Source organism: Zea mays, chromosome 9, assembly GCF_902167145.1.
Source record: "Zea mays cultivar B73 chromosome 9, Zm-B73-REFERENCE-NAM-5.0, whole genome shotgun sequence".
Taxonomy (NCBI): Eukaryota; Viridiplantae; Streptophyta; class Magnoliopsida; order Poales; family Poaceae; genus Zea; species Zea mays.
This window is the reverse complement of record NC_050104.1, coordinates 8,272,633-8,290,855: the sequence shown is the minus strand read 5'-3', so window position 1 is coordinate 8,290,855 and position 18,223 is coordinate 8,272,633. Positions and strand designations below refer to the sequence as shown.

The window sequence follows — 18,223 nt, the reverse complement described above, 5'->3', positions numbered from 1 at the left end:
TTGCGCACTTAGGGGTGCATGGCGAAAGTCAATGTACCAATTAATAAAAAGCGCAAGCTTGGTCCAAGGACAGTGGATTGTGTCTTTCTTGGATATGCTTCGTGTAGCATAGCTTATAGATTTTTAGTAGTTAAATCTGAAGTTCCTGATGTGTATGTTGATACTATTATGGAATCACGTGATGCTACTTTCTTTGAGCATATATTTCCAATGAAAGACATTCATAGCAATTCTAGATACTCTTCTGAGATAATTCCTGAACATAATACACCTATTGAGAGTTTTGAACAGCCACATGAAATTGTCCTAGAGGAGGATGACAATGATGCTCCTAAAAGGAGCAAGAGACAAAGGGTTGAAAAATCCTTTGGTGATGATTTCATTGTGTACCTTGTGGACGATACTCCTACTACCATTGCAGAAGCATTTGCATCTCCAGATGCAGATGATTGGAAAGAAGCAGTTCATAATGAGATGGACTCTATTCTTTCAAATGGTACGTGGGAAGTCACTGATCGACCCTATGGATGCAAACCTGTGGGTTGTAAGTGGGTGTTTAAAAAGAAGCTCAAGCCTGATGGTACAATTGAAAAGTACAAGGCTAGGCTTGTGGCTAAAGGCTATACTCAGAAAGAAGGAGAAGACTTCTTTGATACTTACTCACCTGTTGCTAGAATGACCACTATTCGAGTACTACTTTCTTTGGCTGCCTCGTATGGTCTCCTTGTTCATCAGATGGATGTAAAGACAGCTTTTCTTAATGGAGAGCTGGACGAGGAAATCTATATGGAACAACCTGATGGATTTGTAGTAAAGGGTCAAGAAAGCAAGGTGTGCAAGTTATTGAAATCTTTGTATGGTCTGAAGCAAGCACCAAAGCAGTGGCATGAGAAGTTTGACACGACTCTAACGTCTGCAGGCTTTGCCATTAATGAGGCAGACAGGTGTGTATATTATCGCTGTGGTGGGGGCGAAGGAGTTATATTGTGCTTATATGTTGATGATATATTGATATTTGGCACAAACATTGATGTGATCAATGAAGTCAAGTCTTTTCTATCAAAGAGTTTTGATATGAAAGATCTGGGAGAAGCTGATGTGATTCTAAACATCAAGCTGATTAAGGCAGATGGTGGGATTACTCTCTCGCAATCTCACTATGTTGAAAAGGTTTTGAAGCGATTTGGCTTCTCTGAGTGCAAACCTTCTCCAACACCTTATGATCCCAGTGTGACACTGCGAAAGAACAAGAGAATTGGTTTAGACCAATTGAGATACTCTCAGATTGTCGGTTCACTCATGTATCTTGCTGGTGCAACAAGGCCCGATATCTCGTTTGCTGTGAGCAAATTGAGCAGGTTCATGTCAAACCCCGGGACTGATCATTGGCATGCACTTGAGCGGGTTATGCGCTACCTGCAAGGTACAATGAGTTATGGAATTCACTATTCTGGTCAGCATGCAGTACTTGAAGGATATAGTGATTCGAACTGGATATCTGATGCAGACGAGCTTTATGCCACCAGTGGTTATGTCTTTACTATTGGTGGAGGTGCGGTATCATGGAGGTCATGCAAGCAGACCATTTTGACGAGGTCAACCATGGAAGCCGAGCTAGCTGCACTTGACACAGCAACCGTTGAGGCAGAATGGTTGCGTGAACTCTTGATGGACTTGCCGGTGGTTGAGAAACCAATACCAGCTATCCTTATGAACTGTGACAATCAGACAGTGATTGCTAAAGTGACGAGTTCTAAGGATAATGGAAAGTCATCAAGACATGTCAAAAGACGATTGAAGTCTGTCAGAAAGTTGAGAAACTCCGGAGTTATAAGTGTGACTTATATTTCAACAGATAAAAATCTGGCAGATCCTTTTACCAAGGGACTACCACGTAATGTGATAGAAATCGCATCGAGAGAGATGGGTATGAGACCCGAATAAAGTTGCCATGGTGGAAACCCAGTCTATGTGATCGGAGATCCCGTGAATTAGGTCCTGGGAAGAACAAGCCATTGGTGAACTGAGGAGAGTAACTTTTGACCCTCTCTAAGTAAAGATGCAATACTCTCAAATGCTGTAAGGCAGGTTGGCTTTGTGCCTTAATGTGTTCTGTTGGCTTGTATTAGCGAAGATGTTGTCCTGCAGAACATTCTTTGAAAGAACACACCTATATGAGTTAGACTGTCTAACGTCGCAGTCTATGAGATTCGGGTGATCTCTAGTAAACTCATGAAGAGACCTTGGAGTACGACGTATATGCTCCACCCGAGAAGGGGACTACTGGTAGCCAAGTACTGGTCATGACTTCAAGTGAAACCCATTCACGCAAAACTTGCAATTCAAGGCATAGTCCATTGTCCAAGTTGTGGGTTGGTGTAGCTTGGAGTTCTAGGCGGAAGTTCAACTTAACAGTCTCTGCTGAAAAACTAGTATATTAAACAGTAGTGAACAGTGGCGAAAACTGCAGATGGGCATTTGAGATCTGGTGGGGGATTGTTAGGATTTATGGGCTTGGCCCAATTAAGAAATTCAAATAAATCCCAGAAAATCTCAAAAGCCCATACAAGAGGATGGCTAGAGGATAGGTGGAACCATTAGCACCATATTGCTAGCTCTAGTGGAGTAGAGCTAGCTTAAATATGGAAGCCACACTCACTCACCAAGTCATGGATGAGAGGAGAGAGTGTGGAGAGCCACACGCGAGCGCTCGCTCGCCTGGCCTCGCCTGGCCTGGCCTGGCCGGGCCGGGCCGGGGCGGGGCGAAGGGCGCGGGCGCACGACATGCGCGTGAATGGTCCGCCGAAATCCGGCCCCTCGCCTTGCGGGGGCGTGGCTACCTTTTGCCGTTTGATTTTTTGGTTTCTTGGCTGTTACGCTTATCCTAACCGATCGCTATAAAATCTCAACTGATTGCGAGATTTTCGTGGGCGGATAAGCACGGGGGTCGCGGACTCGGCCCTATAAAAGGAGCCCGGCAGCCAGCCTCCACATCATCCCAGATCCCAGTTCGCTTTCGCCTCTCTTCATAGCTGAGCCGCCTTTTAGTTCCCTTTGTCCCGACCGCAGAGGTGCATCTGCGATCAGGAGAGCAGGTCTCCGGAACCCTTTGTCTTCTAGATCCTGCACCGGGAGAGGGCGAATAAGGTTTTTGGGAAGCGTCTTCACGCGACTGCTCGTGATCTTCTGACATAGTCGACCCAGCTGATCCTGGCGCGCGCCAACAATCAGTAAGTCTAATCAGTACACATCATCTGATTTGGCTTTTATTTCAGTTCTTCTGATTTGGTCATGATTTATATTCGGAATTTAATTTGGAATTTGTCTAATTATTCAACATGGAGAGTCGTGTAGAGACAAACTCTTCACAAAATACACGTCTTTTGTATATATACTAGGTGAGTGCCCGTGCGTTGCAACGGGAACATATAATACCATGATAATTTATATAAAAAATGTGTTTATATTGTTATAAGAAAAATGTTTCATAATCCATTTTGTGATCCTGGCCATACATAAATTTTGTTATTTTAATTTAGTTGTTTCACTACTACATTGCAACCATCAGTATCATGCAGACTTCGATATATGCCATAATTTGCATGGCCTCATTATTGGAGAGCACGTGCCACACCTGTCAGTAGAAGTTCCCTCGTACATCGTCAGTCATCATGCACACACCACCATACACGTTTGCTTAAACAAAAAGACAAGTGTGTGTGTTTGCGAAGAGAATTAAAGACAGGCCGGCACAAAAGCTACCCGGCGATGGCGAGTGGTCATTGTTGTCGGTCATCCTCTGCGTCACCTCTGGAGCCGAGATGATGCCACAGTCCTTGATATAGTAGTCATCGAACGCGCGCGACATGACGAGTACCGATGACTCTTGGCTGGGCTGCCAAACGAAGTGCACCCCGGACTCATCAGCGAGGTAATACACCTGGCCGTTGCACTACCGGATGTGCTACTCCTCTACATACATCTTGTTCGAGGACACTCACACAACGTCAGCAACGACCGTCGTCCCAGCGCACAACAATTCATGGCCGATCAGTAGCGACTTACGTAGTAGGTTGGGCTTCATGTGGATGATGAGCTGGACGAAGTGATGGCGTCGTCGTTGGATGCGGTACCCAGAACAACCCGAGAGTCGACGGCGTTGGCGACGACCATGAGGTCCCCCTGTTTGATGATGGACAGCGCGGTGCAGCTGCTCTGAACCGCGTCCAAGCGGCGGCTGCGCCGGAGCTTACCGTGCACAGCGGCGCATGCGGCCACGTAGGACTCCTTCCAGAGGTCGAACTGACAGTCGTCAAGCTTTTTCTCGTCGTCGATGAGCGACGCCAACGCGAGTGCCTCTTGTTAGTGGTGTTTGTTTGGGGTTTCCAAGTAAGAAACATGTATTCATCTTTGGCGTTGGTTTATGAAAATATTACGGAGAATAAATGTCACACATGCAAAAAAGGAATAAGTTGAAAACATTATTCAAACAAAATAAATTGCATGCAAGACTCTTCTTTAAATACTACTCTCTCCATCTAAAAATATAATTCAAGAATCTTGGTGATACTTATCTACTACTACACATTGTGCAAGGGTAGCAGGTAGGCTTCAGGAGAGATGTAGTAGATGTTTTTATTGTAATAGATGTAGACATAAACACACATGTGGTGTAGTGGTAGCTACAAGCATATTTGCTTGAGGGTTCACAGGTTCAAATCTCCTTAGGGATATTTATGTTTTTTAATTTAATTTTAGCTAGGAATGGGAATGGGCTTTGCGGTAGGGAATGGTGGCAGAACATGAGAATGAACCGTGCGGGAAGGGGAAATGGGAAAGGCAGAACAGGGTTCAAATCTTCTTAGGGTCATTTATGTTTTTTAATTTAATTTTAGCTAGGCATGCGATGTACGTGAGAATGAGAATGTGCTTTGCCGGGAGTGGGGAATGAGAAATGCATAAATGAGAATGGTAGGGAATGGTGGCAGATAATATGAGAATGGACTGTGCGGGGAGGGGAAATGAGAAAGGCAGAACAGGAAATGTGAATGACAACTGTGCGGGGAGGGGGAATGGAAAGGCAGAACACAGAATGGGAGGGGAGGAGGAATGGAAAGACAGAACAGAGAGAATGACAGAACACGGAATAACAGTCTATCCCTTACTGTCTTAATAATTTTAATAAGTAGTAGAGATTTTTTTTAAATCAATAGAGACCCCACATAGGTTGTACATGACTAGAGCGGTGGTACGAACCCGTACATGGTTTATCCTTGGAGCACCATGTGCATGGCACGGTTCGCTGCCTATATATGGATCACTTCAATTAATTTGTCGCCCCTTGCATTATAATTTGCACTTGATATATCATAAACTATAATAGAGGAGCTTTAATGCCGTATAGATTTTTTTATAAAAATAGTACTCCCTCCGTTTTTACGCTGTTGATTTTTTTAAAAAAACTTGGACCACACTCGTCCTATTCAAAATATTAAGTTATGTTCAAACAAACCTTAAGTGATAAGATAAATTATAATTCGTAATTTTTTTGAATAAGACGAGCAATCAAAGATTTTTTTTCAAAAAAAAATCAACGATATCATATATTTTAAAAGTATCATATGCCTTTTTTTTATCAGGACAGGATGTGCGGGTGCTCCGTGCTGCTGCTTATAGATGTTCAAACGGGCGGTACGGCCCGGTCCAGTCTGAGCCCGTTTGAGCCCGACCTGTTAACCGGGCCGGGCCGTGCCGCCCGACGGGCTGACTCTTCTGTCCGAGCACGGCACTACATAGGCCCATCCGTGCCGGGCCGGCCCGAAAAGTCCGGCCCACGAAGGAGCCCGGCCCAGCCCGAGCACGCCAAGTAACACAGTTCTAAATTCACACAGTTCACATTTAAACAAGCACATAAATTCACAGTTTACATTTGCATCCACATAATGACATAAAATCATAACTCACAGACACACAGTTGAGTATATACATATTCACACTTGCACACATGCACAAAACAGAAATATAAAGATAAGTAATATAAAGGATTAGAGCTGTTTGTACAATGGCTGCCTCATTAAAAACCTTTCTAGGTAAAAACTCACTCCTCGTGAGAAAACCCTAGAAAGGAAAAAAGAGTACAACCCAGCTCTGATTTAATAAGTTCATGTCTAAGAGTACAGTTTACATCACCAGATGTCCAGATCACTAGAATAGAGTAGGAATAGGAAGAATAGTAGGAGATTACAAAGTGTAGGGCCCTAGGCCCTAAGGGTCATCAAGATAAAGTCCTTCAAATGCTTCTTCAAGGTCTTCGTCCTGTGTAGAGTGTTGGCCTCTAGCTTCTCCTAGTTCCCAATCTTTCATGCAAAGTAGCATCTCTACCATTTCTGGTGCTAGGCGACGTCGTCATTCCTCAATTATCCTGCCACAAAGGCTAAATGCATATTCTGAGGAAATTGTTGAGACGGGAACAGAAATAACATCTCTAGCTAAGATAGAGAGAATAGGATAGGATAACTTATGTTCATGCCACCAGTTTAGGATATTGAAGTCCTCATCAAACTTCTGCAAAGTGTCACTGTCCAGGTAGGAGGACAGTTCTGTGTCAAGTGAACTAAGGCCAGCACTAGAGTGTGCTTGTTGAAGCAAAGCAGATCCTAATGTTCCAGCTGCAAGGTTAGGAGTACTAGAACCAGGATATGAAAACTTAGAAATAGAATCAGATCCATAAATTAATCCCCAGTTTTATTTCCTTTTACCTGTGACAGGAGGAGGAGGAGGCACTTGTTGCCTAACTGCACCAAACTTAACATCATATTTATTAAACATGGTAAACAATCCACTTTTCACACAAGTAAAATAAAGTGAGTAGTAAGTACCAGATAGACCAGATAAAATTCTTAAGATATTGCTAAAACCCCTTAGTTTGGCTCTAGGATCAAGTATAAAAGCAAATGCATAGAGCATAGGTATATCCCTCCAGTATTTAAGGAACTTAGATTTCATAGGAGCAACAACATGTCTAAGCAATGCATCATTTTCATACTGATTTAAATGCTGGATAATGTCAAGAATATTATGCATAATAAGTGGAGATGTAGGATAGTAAACCCTAGAAAGGGTCACAGTAGCATCATAAAACAGTTCAAGAAACTGAAGCAACTTTTCAGCCACATACCAATGCGAATTTGTCAACAGATTAGGTTCACCTGGTTTTCTAGGATAGTTAGTGTCCATGAACACACCAAAGGTTCCCTTGTAAGGAATTAAATGCTTAAGCATAAGATATGTAGAATTCCATCTCACGGGCATATCAATGCCAAATTTACGAGGTCGTACATTCATAGCAACACAATAACCATTAAATGCAGCAATACGCTGATTAGAAGCATTCAAGAAGACAATTGCAGTTCTAAATGAATCAAGGTAAGGTTGCAGTCTTTTCAAGCCGCATTTCACAATCAAATTGATAATATGGCAAGCACAACGTTGATGCAAGAATAAAGTACCAACATATCCAGCTAAGGATGGACTAAGCTTCTCCATAGCTTTAGAATTGGAGGAGGCATTATCCAAGGTTACAGAAAAAACTTTATTAACAACACCATAATCTTCAAGCACAGTCATAACCCTCTCAGCAATGTTCTCACCAGTGTGAGCTGTTTCAATTAGTCTAAGGCCAATGACCCTCTTTTCTAATGCCTAGTCCTTAGAAACATAATGAGCAACCACACTAAGATAGTCTTCCTTAGCATTACCACTCCAAATATCATATGTAATTGCAATAGAAGAAACAGATTGCAAGCACTCAACAACTATCTTACGACGATCATTAAAGAACTTGACAAAGTCCCTAGCAGTAGTTTGATGAGATACTTTCTTAAAGACAGGATTATGAGATAGTCTAATATACTCCTCAAAAGCAGGTGACTCAGCAAAATTAAGTGGAAGATCAAGCCTAGCAATCAACCTACACATCTGAGTTCTAGCACGACCGGGACAGTAATCCCAGTTACGAACAAAACCATCAGGGTTAAACTTAAGGATTGACTGCTTGCCTTGTTTAGCAAGCTTAACTTTGCAATCACGTTGGTGCCTAAGCAAATGACCAGTACCACTAGTAGACACAGCAGTCAATGTAGATTTGCACCAGTGACACTTACCACCATACCTTATCCTCTTGCCGTCTACAGTCTTGTAGAGCGGCTCGAAATCATGCCAAACTTTAGATGTGCAAATTCTTTTATGCTTCTTACCATCAACATTTTCTGAAGTGTCTGCAGCACCATTATTGGTAGCAGCACCCTCCTCTAGGTTAATAGGGGCAGCACTGCTACCATTGTTAATGGAGTTAGATGGATCATTATCATAACAGGGCACAACATCCAGATCATTGTTGATGAACTGAGATGGACTATTCTCACCACCAACACATTGCTCCATCACAACTCAGAGGCCGGAGCACCAGTTCCGTCGCCGTCAAGGTGGCGCGCACCGGTTCCTCACGGCCTACACGAAAGGATAAGGTATGGTCAGATAACAGCAAGGATAAGGTAAGGTAAGATAACAGAAAAGGTAAGGTATGGTCAAGATAATAGCAAGGATAAGGTAAGGTAAGATAACAGAAAAGGTAAGGTATGGTCAGATAACAGCAAGGATAAGGTAAGGTAAGATAACAGAAAAGGTAAGGTATGGTTAGATAACAGCAAGGATAGGTAAGGTAAGATAACAGCAAAGGTAAGGTATAGTTAGATAACAGCAAGGATAAGGTAAGGTAAGATAACAGCAAAGGTAAGGTATGGTCAGATACTCAGATATGGTAAGATAACAGAAAAGGTAAGGTATGGTCAGATAACAACAAGGATAAGGTAAGTTAAGATAACAGAAAAGGTAAGGTATGGTTAGATAACAGCAAGGATAAGGTAAGGTAAGATAACAGAAAAGGTAAGGTATGGTCAGATAACAGCATCACAGAGCTATTAAGAAAGGTTACTCTATTCAGTTACTCTATTAAGAAAGGTTACTCTATTAAGGTAAGGTAAGGTAAGGTATGGTCAGTTACTCTATTCAGTTAAACAAGTTATTAAGAAAGGTTACAAATCAATTAAACAAATTACTGAGCCCCGGTTCCAAAGTTGTTACTACTACACAGATCACAGATCAGTTACTCTATTCTACAGCAAGCACCATTGTCCAGTACTCTATACTACACAGATCAGTTACTCTATTCAGTTAAACAAGTTATTAAGAAAGGTTACAAATCAGTTAAACAAATTACTGAGCGCCGGTTCCAAAGTTGTTACTACTACACAAATCAGTTACTCTATTCAGTTAAACTCAAGCTGTCAAGCACCATTGTCCACTCATGCATAAATCAGGTAAACAAGTTACTACTACACAGATCGCAACATATTAGATTACCTCTGCGCCAGACACGAAGAACTCGCTGCCGTTAGTAGTAGATCCGGAGCACCGGTTCCAAAAGGACGGGTTCCTCACGGATCAATACAACTCACGGGGAAGACTTGCACAGAAAAAAGGATGAAGGGAATAAGCAGATCAGGTCACAGGAACGACATCCACAATAAGGTAGAGGTTTCCATTGAACACCAGATGTCCAGATCAGGTCACTAACCTCTGTGCCGGACGCAGAGCTGAGGCCGCCGTTAGAGGTAGTCGGTAGATCCGGTCCGGAGCCCCGGTTCCGTCGCCGACTCAAAGTGGAGATCGAGCCGACGCGCACTGGTTCCTCACGGTTACCGAAGACGAGCAGATCCGGAGCCCCGGTTCACATCACTGGCGCCGTTGAGGTCAGGAGGAGCGGAGGACAGGAGGAGTGGAGAGGGGGAGGACAGAGGAGTGGAGGACACGACGAGCTGGAGCACAAGCACCGAGATGGCGAGATCCAGCGTTACCGTGCGAGTGCGAGAGTCCGAGACTGAGAGGGACGAGGAGGACACGTCCACGGAGGCGCCGGAGCGGAGATGGAGAGGCCGAGAGCGGAGACCGGAGATGGACGAGAGGCGAAACGGCGGTCACAGTCGCAGCGGAGAGGAGAGGAGCGGCTAAGCGGGTGCGCGGCACGATAGGAAACTAGGGTTAGGGTTACGGGCGGGCGGGGCGAGAATGAGATGGCGAGTTGGTGTCTGGCGACGGCCGCGGCGCCCATATATCCAGGCGGGCGGGGCTTGCGGCTGGGCTGGGCCGCTGGCCTGTTTCGTGTGCGTGGCTGGGCCGCTGGGTTGGAATTTGTAGCGGGTCGGTTTCGAAGCCCACCAAATATCAGACCGTGCTCGGGCTAGCCCAACGGGTCGAGATGGCTGTCGAGCCCAGCACGCTCGTCGGGCCAGGCTGAGCCCGGACCCGGAATAACTCGTGTCGTGCCGTGCTCGTGTCGTGCTAAAAACTCGTGCTTCGTGCCGTGCTAACGAGCCACGTACTTTCTGGACATCTGTACTGCTGCTGCAGGCAGTAGGATGGGTGGATCCATGCATGCATGGCTGGACCGGCAAGACCGAGGGCGCCGCTGTACTTACTGGCAAGTGAGTACGCCGGCCCGTGACGGGCTCAGCACAGCTTGCATGCGGCAAGGGACCAAAAACGCAAAAAAAAAAAAAAAGTAATGCAAACAGAGCCGGCCAAAAGAAGGGCCAGGCCGGCGTCTCCCAAAAGCTAAACAAAAGCTAATGTGTTGTGTTGTGGCTTGTGGGAATCACGAGATATGACCCACAAGACTCGTCAGAATGAACCTGCGAGTCCACCGCTTTCCATGGGCGCTAGCTGAGCCTGGGTGGGCTTGTGTGTTGCGTGACGATCCATCCATTATTCCCGATTCCTAGTAGCTCGCCCGTGAGTCTGGCCGCATGCCGTCTTCTATATATATCTCGAAATGCAGATCAATGCAATAATACCCTTTTGCGGTGGTGACGCGAATGAATGACACCACCGCCGCTCGTGATGCATAGCAGCGCATTGGCTGGCTGCTCACAGGCCACAATGGCGTCACACACAGGCAGGCACCTGCATATACTACTACTACTAGTCTACTACTACGTGCCGCCGCGCCGTGAAAAGCAATAGTACGTACAGGTCTTGGCCGCCGGTGACTCGTCTGGGGTGGGTGGGTGTGTGGGTGCCGGTGTGTCACGTTGTCACGGTCAATCATCCGTCAGCGCATTAGCTTCCAGGCCAGAGGGGCAGGGACCCGGGCACCCGGCGCGCGCGGGGCCCCGGCCGGATCTCCCCATCCAGCAGATTAATTTGTGGCCAGGAGATGCGCTGCAACTGTAGTGGGCTGACGTTTTCGCTCTAGATACGTTTGTCAAAAATAAAAAAGATGACAAAGTAGCAATGGACTTTCTTTATAATTTCGTACAATAAAATCCATACCCCCCCCCCCCCCCCCCCCGGCCCGCCGTGTGCGGTGTGCTCTTTCTTGTTCTTATTTACACCCTTTAATCACGCACTTGCGGATTATTGACTATAACTGACTAAAAAAAGAACTAGGGAAGACTCAATCTGGCATTGCATCGTCACCCCCATATGTTGCACAAAGATGTCACTTCCAGTGCACGATGACAAACATTTTTTGATATCATAAGTGGTCTTATAGCTTAAAATCTATGCTGCATGGCTTAAGATTGATGGTAGATTATATAGCTTGAAGTGAGATACACGATGGGATAAGCGGTACTAATTAACCATATGAAAATAGTGATAGCGTTAACTCAAAGTCTAGATATTTTGTGTCTTATAATATTTTAATGTCGATCCTTACTGATCACAACAGTAAGATTTACATTATTTGCTCTAGCGCGACTCATAATTAATCAACAGCGGCCGCTATGGCCACCATCTCAACGCTAAGCGTGCTTGCATGTGTGTGAGCCCGCTTTTATATCCAACCGGTAGATTCACGTACCGTCTGTTTGGTTGTTGTATGGTGGTAGCCTGACCTGTATATGAGGAGCCAGGTCTCCGGTGTACAGGCTAAATCCGTGCGTATGCTTATGTTTGGCTGCTTGTTTTGATGCATTCAGGATAGATACAGCTCGTGTTTGGTTGTTTGCCTTAGACATGTACTAAAGAAAATTGTATAAATAAATCTCTAAATGTTATACAACATTTGTCGTCTAGTTTTATTCCTAAAAATCTCAAAGACAAGAATAGAAAATTGTTTCGGTGATTAAATCTTTTATTTATAAGATATAATGGAAAATAATCTAAAAAGCAATTTTCTGTTTATGTGCCGCTACATGCAGCTACTGCATGGGCTCGGCCTGCATGCCGGCGTACGTAGATCTCCAGCATCTCGCACTGGCCTGGTTGACGGTCTGTTTCTGCATCTCTTCAGCCTGTGTGCGTAGAAAAGGAAACCAAACAAACTGCGCTTTAAATCTCCGCGGATACAACTGCACGTCCCGAGAAAGAAACCAATCACGCGAGTAGTTTAATAATAAACTAGCGAGGTGCATATACGTTGCAACGGTTTTCATTTATGATTGAGCATAGAGAATATAAAGTACAAAGACATGTATGTTCTGCTGGCTAGGCGTCAATGTTGGTTTGGAGTCAACAACTATGGCTTAAATCCCTATTTATGCATATATTTTTTTAGTTTTTTACTATTTAAATATTGGGAGGAGCACGACGATGGTATACCATACTCCAATATTTTGCATGTATTACAAATACCTAAATATTCTCTTTGTGGGTTTCCAATGGCTTTCTCTCGAAGAGGCTTGCAAGCTTGCACACATACACACACTACATATCACATTCGTATTTGATGTGGCCACAAAAAATATTGCTTCCAATCATAGACTAAGATCAACCACATTGCCATTTGTATCCAAATACAGTTGACCATTTGTTCCCATTGGTGTGTGAAATGGATTTCCTTCATCCATTCCAAACTTCTATAACATATCTTTGATGTACTTGCCTTGACTCACGAATGTACCATTCTTCATTTGCTTGACTTGGAGTCCAAGGAACTAACTCAACTCTCTAACCATAGACATCTCAAAAACCTTGATCCATCATCAATCCAAACTCCTCACAAAAAATCTTGATTTGTTGATCACACAGATTTGTCACACGAACAAATTGTTTCCAATATATTGGTGAAAAGAATAGTATGAATCTTTCCCATCTTAAATCCCTTCGAGAGTATAAAGTCTCCCTCAACCGCTCATATCATGTTGTAGGTGCTTGTTTCAATCCATAGAATGCCCTCTTGATCGTTTCACATGGTTGAGTTTCTTGCTATCTTCAAATTTGGGTTATTGATGACTACATTCAACAATACACTCTTCACATTCATTTGATATAACTTGATGTCGTGAGAGCAAGCATAATACAATAGGATCCTAAGTGCTTCCAATCTTGCAATCGGGACATATGTTTCACTAAAGTCAAGACCTTTTGTCTTGAGTGTAACCTTAAGAAACTAGTCTTGCCTTGTTTCACAACATAATGATATCTTCATTTTGTTTTTTTTTCTAAACACCTATTTGGTTTCAACGTCATTGTAATTCTTTGGCTCTCAACCAATTCCAAAACTTCATTTCTTGTGAAATTATTGAGCTCCTCATGCATCACATTCATCCAATCAGCATCCATCAATGCCTCTTCTATCTTGCTAGGCTCACTTGATAATATAAAGGAGTGCTCACAAAAGTCTTGATCTAGTTTGAACACCACTTCATAAATCACCAACTATTTGGTCGAATGGATGATCTCTTGCGATAATGACTAGTTGGACAACTTGAATTTCTAAAAAAATTTGCAGACGTAAACGGAGGATTGTGAACCTCTAGTGAATCACTTGAGATATTTAGGGACTAAAAATGTAGTTTAAGAATTAGCGAACCTAGATAACATCTCTATAAGTTAATCGAGTTAACAGATCTCCGATGTATTTTACTCTATTAATATCTAGATGTATCGTTATAACTATGCATATAAAAAATCTAAAAAAATTTGTAATTTAGTACATAGGGTGTATCATCTACCATTTATCCTTCATATATATACACACTTTTTTTACTATACATTTCTCTTCAGTGCTTTTATTACATCATACAAATGGTGGAATAATAAACATCGCATCGACATAGAAAAACTGATGTAATAAACGAGCTGAGGGAGATAATATGCGCGACTGACTTTTCATTACTCTAGCAGCTGAGTGACAAAATCCAAAATAAGCTAGTGTGTTAACAAGAAATTATCTATATTGAACCCAGACCCATCTGAATTTCCTTTCTCCCCGTGTCATAGCATCTTTCTCCATTATTTACACACTCCTATGCTATGCACTCTCCTAAAAAAAAGGCCAACTAATTATACCCAGATTAATTAAAAATCTAGCTAATCTACCTTTACGGGCTTGTCAATTATACCATAGCTGGACTGATGGAGTACATCATTATTGCCCCCGCGCACTCTACCCCTTCCCCTTCCTCCAGCACCCCTTCTGCTCCTTCACTTCACCACAATGGCAACCACTACCCCTGCTGTCACGGAACCGGACAATGCTGACGCATCTCCTCCATCTCCGACGTCTCCACCGTCCAAGAAGGTCATGTACGAGCTCGCCGCCCGGAACATCTACTACGCCAAGCCTACTGCAGCGCCGAGGTCGCTCGCGCAGCTTTTGAAGCCGTGCGGCGCGGCCCCGACGCCGCCGGACTACATCCTCCGCGATGTGTCCCTCACGGCTCGGGCCGGGGAGATCCTGGCCGTCGTCGGCCCGAGCGGCGCAGGGAAGTCCACGCTGCTCGACATCCTCGCCGCGCGCACAGCGCCGACGCACGGGAGGCTCCTGCTCAACTCCGCGCCGCTGCGGCCGTCGTCATTCCGCAGGCTCTCGTCGCACGTGCCCCAGGCAGATGTCGCGCTCACCCTACTCACCGTCTCCGAGACCTTCGCGTTCGCAGCGTCGCTGCTGCACCCGGAGTCGGAGTCCGCTGTCTCGGCCGCGGTCACCGCGCTCCTCGTGGACCTCAGGCTTGCCCACGTCGCGCACACGCGGGTCTCCCCCGCGCGGCTGTCCGGCGGCGAGCGGCGGCGCGTGTCCATCGGCCTCGCCCTCCTGCGCAACCCGGCGGTGCTCCTCCTCGACGAGCCGACGTCCGGCCTAGACTCCTCCTCGGCGCACGTGGTCGTCAGTTGCCTCCGCGCCGTCGCGGCCGCCCGGGGCACAACGGTGGTGTTTTCCATCCACCAGCCAAGCGCGCGCCTCCTCTCCGCTGTGGACTGCCTGCTCCTCCTCTCCCGTGGCACCGTCCTCCACCACGGCTCCCTCGCATCCCTCGACGCTGCCCTCCTCTCACACGGCCTGGTCGTCCCCGCGCAGCTCAACCCACTCGAGTTCGCCCTTGAGGTCCTCGACCAGCTCCCTCATCCCACCCCCTCTACCCCTGAACCCAAGGCGACGACGCAAGAACTGAACTCGTCGTCGAGCCACCACAAGATGGTGGCCACGGCGACGCCGTCTACTGGTCCGCCGTCATCGTGGCTGCACGAGTTAATGGTACTGTACAAGAGGGCGTGGAAGGTGGTGTACAGGAGCAAGCAGCTGCTTCTGACCAACTTCCTAGAGGCCGTGGTCGTTGGCACGCTGCTGGGCACGATCTACATCCACGCTGGCTACGGCGAGGCCGGCGCGCACAAGCGGCTGGGTCTGTTCGCCTTCACGCTGACCTTCCTGCTGACTTCGACGACCGAGACGCTGCCGACGTTCGTGACGGAGCGGCCCATCGTTCTGGCGGAGACGGCGGCCGGACTGTACCGGCTGTCGTCTCACGCGGCGGCGGGCACGCTGGTGTTCCTGCCGTACCTTCTTGCTGTGGCGCTGCTCTACTCCGTGTGCGTCTACTTCCTTGTGGGGCTCTGCTCGTCAGCCGGCGCCTTCGCGTCGTTCGTGCTGGTGGTGTGGGCGGTGGTGCTGACGGCGAACTCGTTCGTGCTGTTCGTGAGCTCGTTCGCGCCGGACTACATCGCGGGCATGTCCCTCGTATCCGTGTCGCTGGCCGGGTTCTTCCTCTTCTCCGGCTACTTCCTGTCGCGGGGGAGCATGCCGTCGTACTGGGTGTTCATGCACTACGTGTCGCCCTACAAGTACGCGCTGGACGCGCTGCTGGCGAACGAGTACACGTGCGCGGGGAACCGGTGCTTCGGTGTGGGCGGCGGCAGCGAGTGCTCGCAGACGGGGCTCGACGTGCTGGTGGAGAAGGGGCTGACGGCGGAGGAGCGGTGGACCGGCGTCCAGGTTCTGTTCGGCTTCTTCCTTCTCTACCGGGTGCTCTACTGGGTGGTGCTCAGCCGGCGAGCGTCCAGGGCGAAGAGATGATGAGATCAGAATCAGATCAGATGAGGTGAGCAGCCGGCGAACATCGGATGCTCTCGCCTCCATGTACTACGTACGCATGCAAACAAGCTTAGCCAGCAGAGGTATGTCAAAAAAAAAATGCCAACTTGGAGAGGAGGAAGATGAAGAGGCAAGAGCGATATTAACTGGAATTAGTAATTACGCTGTCATATACTGTACTGATGTAAATTGTGAAGATAAAATTCCTTTATAAGTGTGGCGATATGGTCGAGATGCATGGATGGGTGAATAATGTGTAGACTTATATCAAATATATAAGTTTTGTGCTTCTTGTTAATTGACTCGGGTCTGGGGAATCATATATATATGTGACTGCATGAAAATTGTATCTATATGTTGGTGGGAGTTGTTAAAGATAAGTTTTGTCTTTTTGTTAGTTTTGTCTGATCTTAGTTACCCCTACTTCGAATCTGTCTGGCAGCATGTTCGTCTGTGTATTTTTTTTTGTTACGAAGAAAATAAATGGGCCAAGTTAATGTTCAGCTCATCTGATCGCATGTGTATAAAACCAAGCAAGCAACAAGAAGAAGAAAAAAAATGTACACCTTGTAAAATGTCAATAATAAAAGGGCATGCTTTTTATTAGCCGGCAGAAGTACCAAGCACTGCACTGCTGGGCTTTGTTTGACACAGCTTATTTTCAGCTTCTTTACAAATTTAAGCCGAAATTTTACCAAACAGACAGCTTCTACGTCAGCTTATGCATCCCCGGCCAGCCGTGAGAGGATCACGCGCGATCAGTTTCTGATCAATGGGGCGGGCGAGCTAGCATGGATCGGATAGCATGCTTATTATAGACTCACCATGCTGCCGAGTGTGATGTGACGGCACGAAACATTGTGTGCTAGCCTAGCTAGCAGCATATATAAAGATGGCGATGGAAAGTTGGGGACTTGGAGTTGGAAGAGCTCTCCACAGCCAGTCGTACACGATGGCACAACTGGAAATACGCTAAAAGGCAGCAAGGTGATCGTATCATGTGGATATATAGCAGTAGCAGAGAACGATGATGCCCGGAGGCGGTTTCGTCGGTTACTTTCACGGGTCCTTGGTTGCTGCTGCTGCCTCTTGTCGCACCTCTTCTGTTTCTCTCTCTCTCTCTCTCCTATTTGATCGTCGAGTGTGTCTCGTGACCCCCCCCCCCCTTTGTCCTCTGGGACAGTTAGGCACTCGCCGTCGTGTAGGGGAGCGGTGAGAGATAGAGAGAGAGATGGGGGGAGGCAAGAGCAAGACGACGCTCGTGACGCAGGAACATGCGTTCAGGGCCACACATTCCACCGAGTAAATAAAGCACAGTAGTTTCACTTCACGCGCGCCTACGGGGGGAAAAATAAATCAGTGTGCAGGATTGCTGGAGTGCAGCCACGCAAGGGTGTAGACTCCACGCCAGCGGCGCAGCGACGCTGAGTCGCTGAGAACGGGAAGGTCTCGGAGATGGTGAGGCGGTGAGCAGGGTGAGCACAGCATCTGCCTGCCTGCGTGGCGCCGAGAGCCTGCGGAATGATGGGCCACCACTATGCCATGGCTCAAAAACAGTAGCCTAAAACATGATCCAGCACAAAAAAAAAATTATAGATCTAGCTAGCACGATTCGAAGTCGAGTCTAGACCGGACCTTAAATTCCAATCCGTTCGGCCTTGGCACATCACGCACACATGGACCGGACTTCGGCCGGCACGGCCAATGGAACACATATTGTTTAATCTCATTAATTTAGTAAGCTGTAGACTTTATATTGTTGTGATATTTTGTACTTTATATGACCAAACGATGCCATCATTATTTAATATCTTTAATTCAGTAAGCTTTAAATTTTGTATGGTTATA

General features: G+C 46.2%; 1 protein-coding gene across 1 annotated transcript; it reads left to right on the top strand.

The window, feature by feature from the left end:
• The first annotated feature begins 14,471 nt into the window (after positions 1-14,471).
• LOC100286184 (ATPase, coupled to transmembrane movement of substances) lies at positions 14,472-16,913 on the top strand. Its single transcript, NM_001159072.2, has one exon. It carries the CDS (start codon positions 14,501-14,503, stop codon positions 16,355-16,357), a length of 1,857 nt encoding a protein of 618 aa, NP_001152544.2. The 5' UTR covers positions 14,472-14,500; the 3' UTR covers positions 16,358-16,913.
• Positions 16,914-18,223: the final 1,310 nt, after the last annotated feature.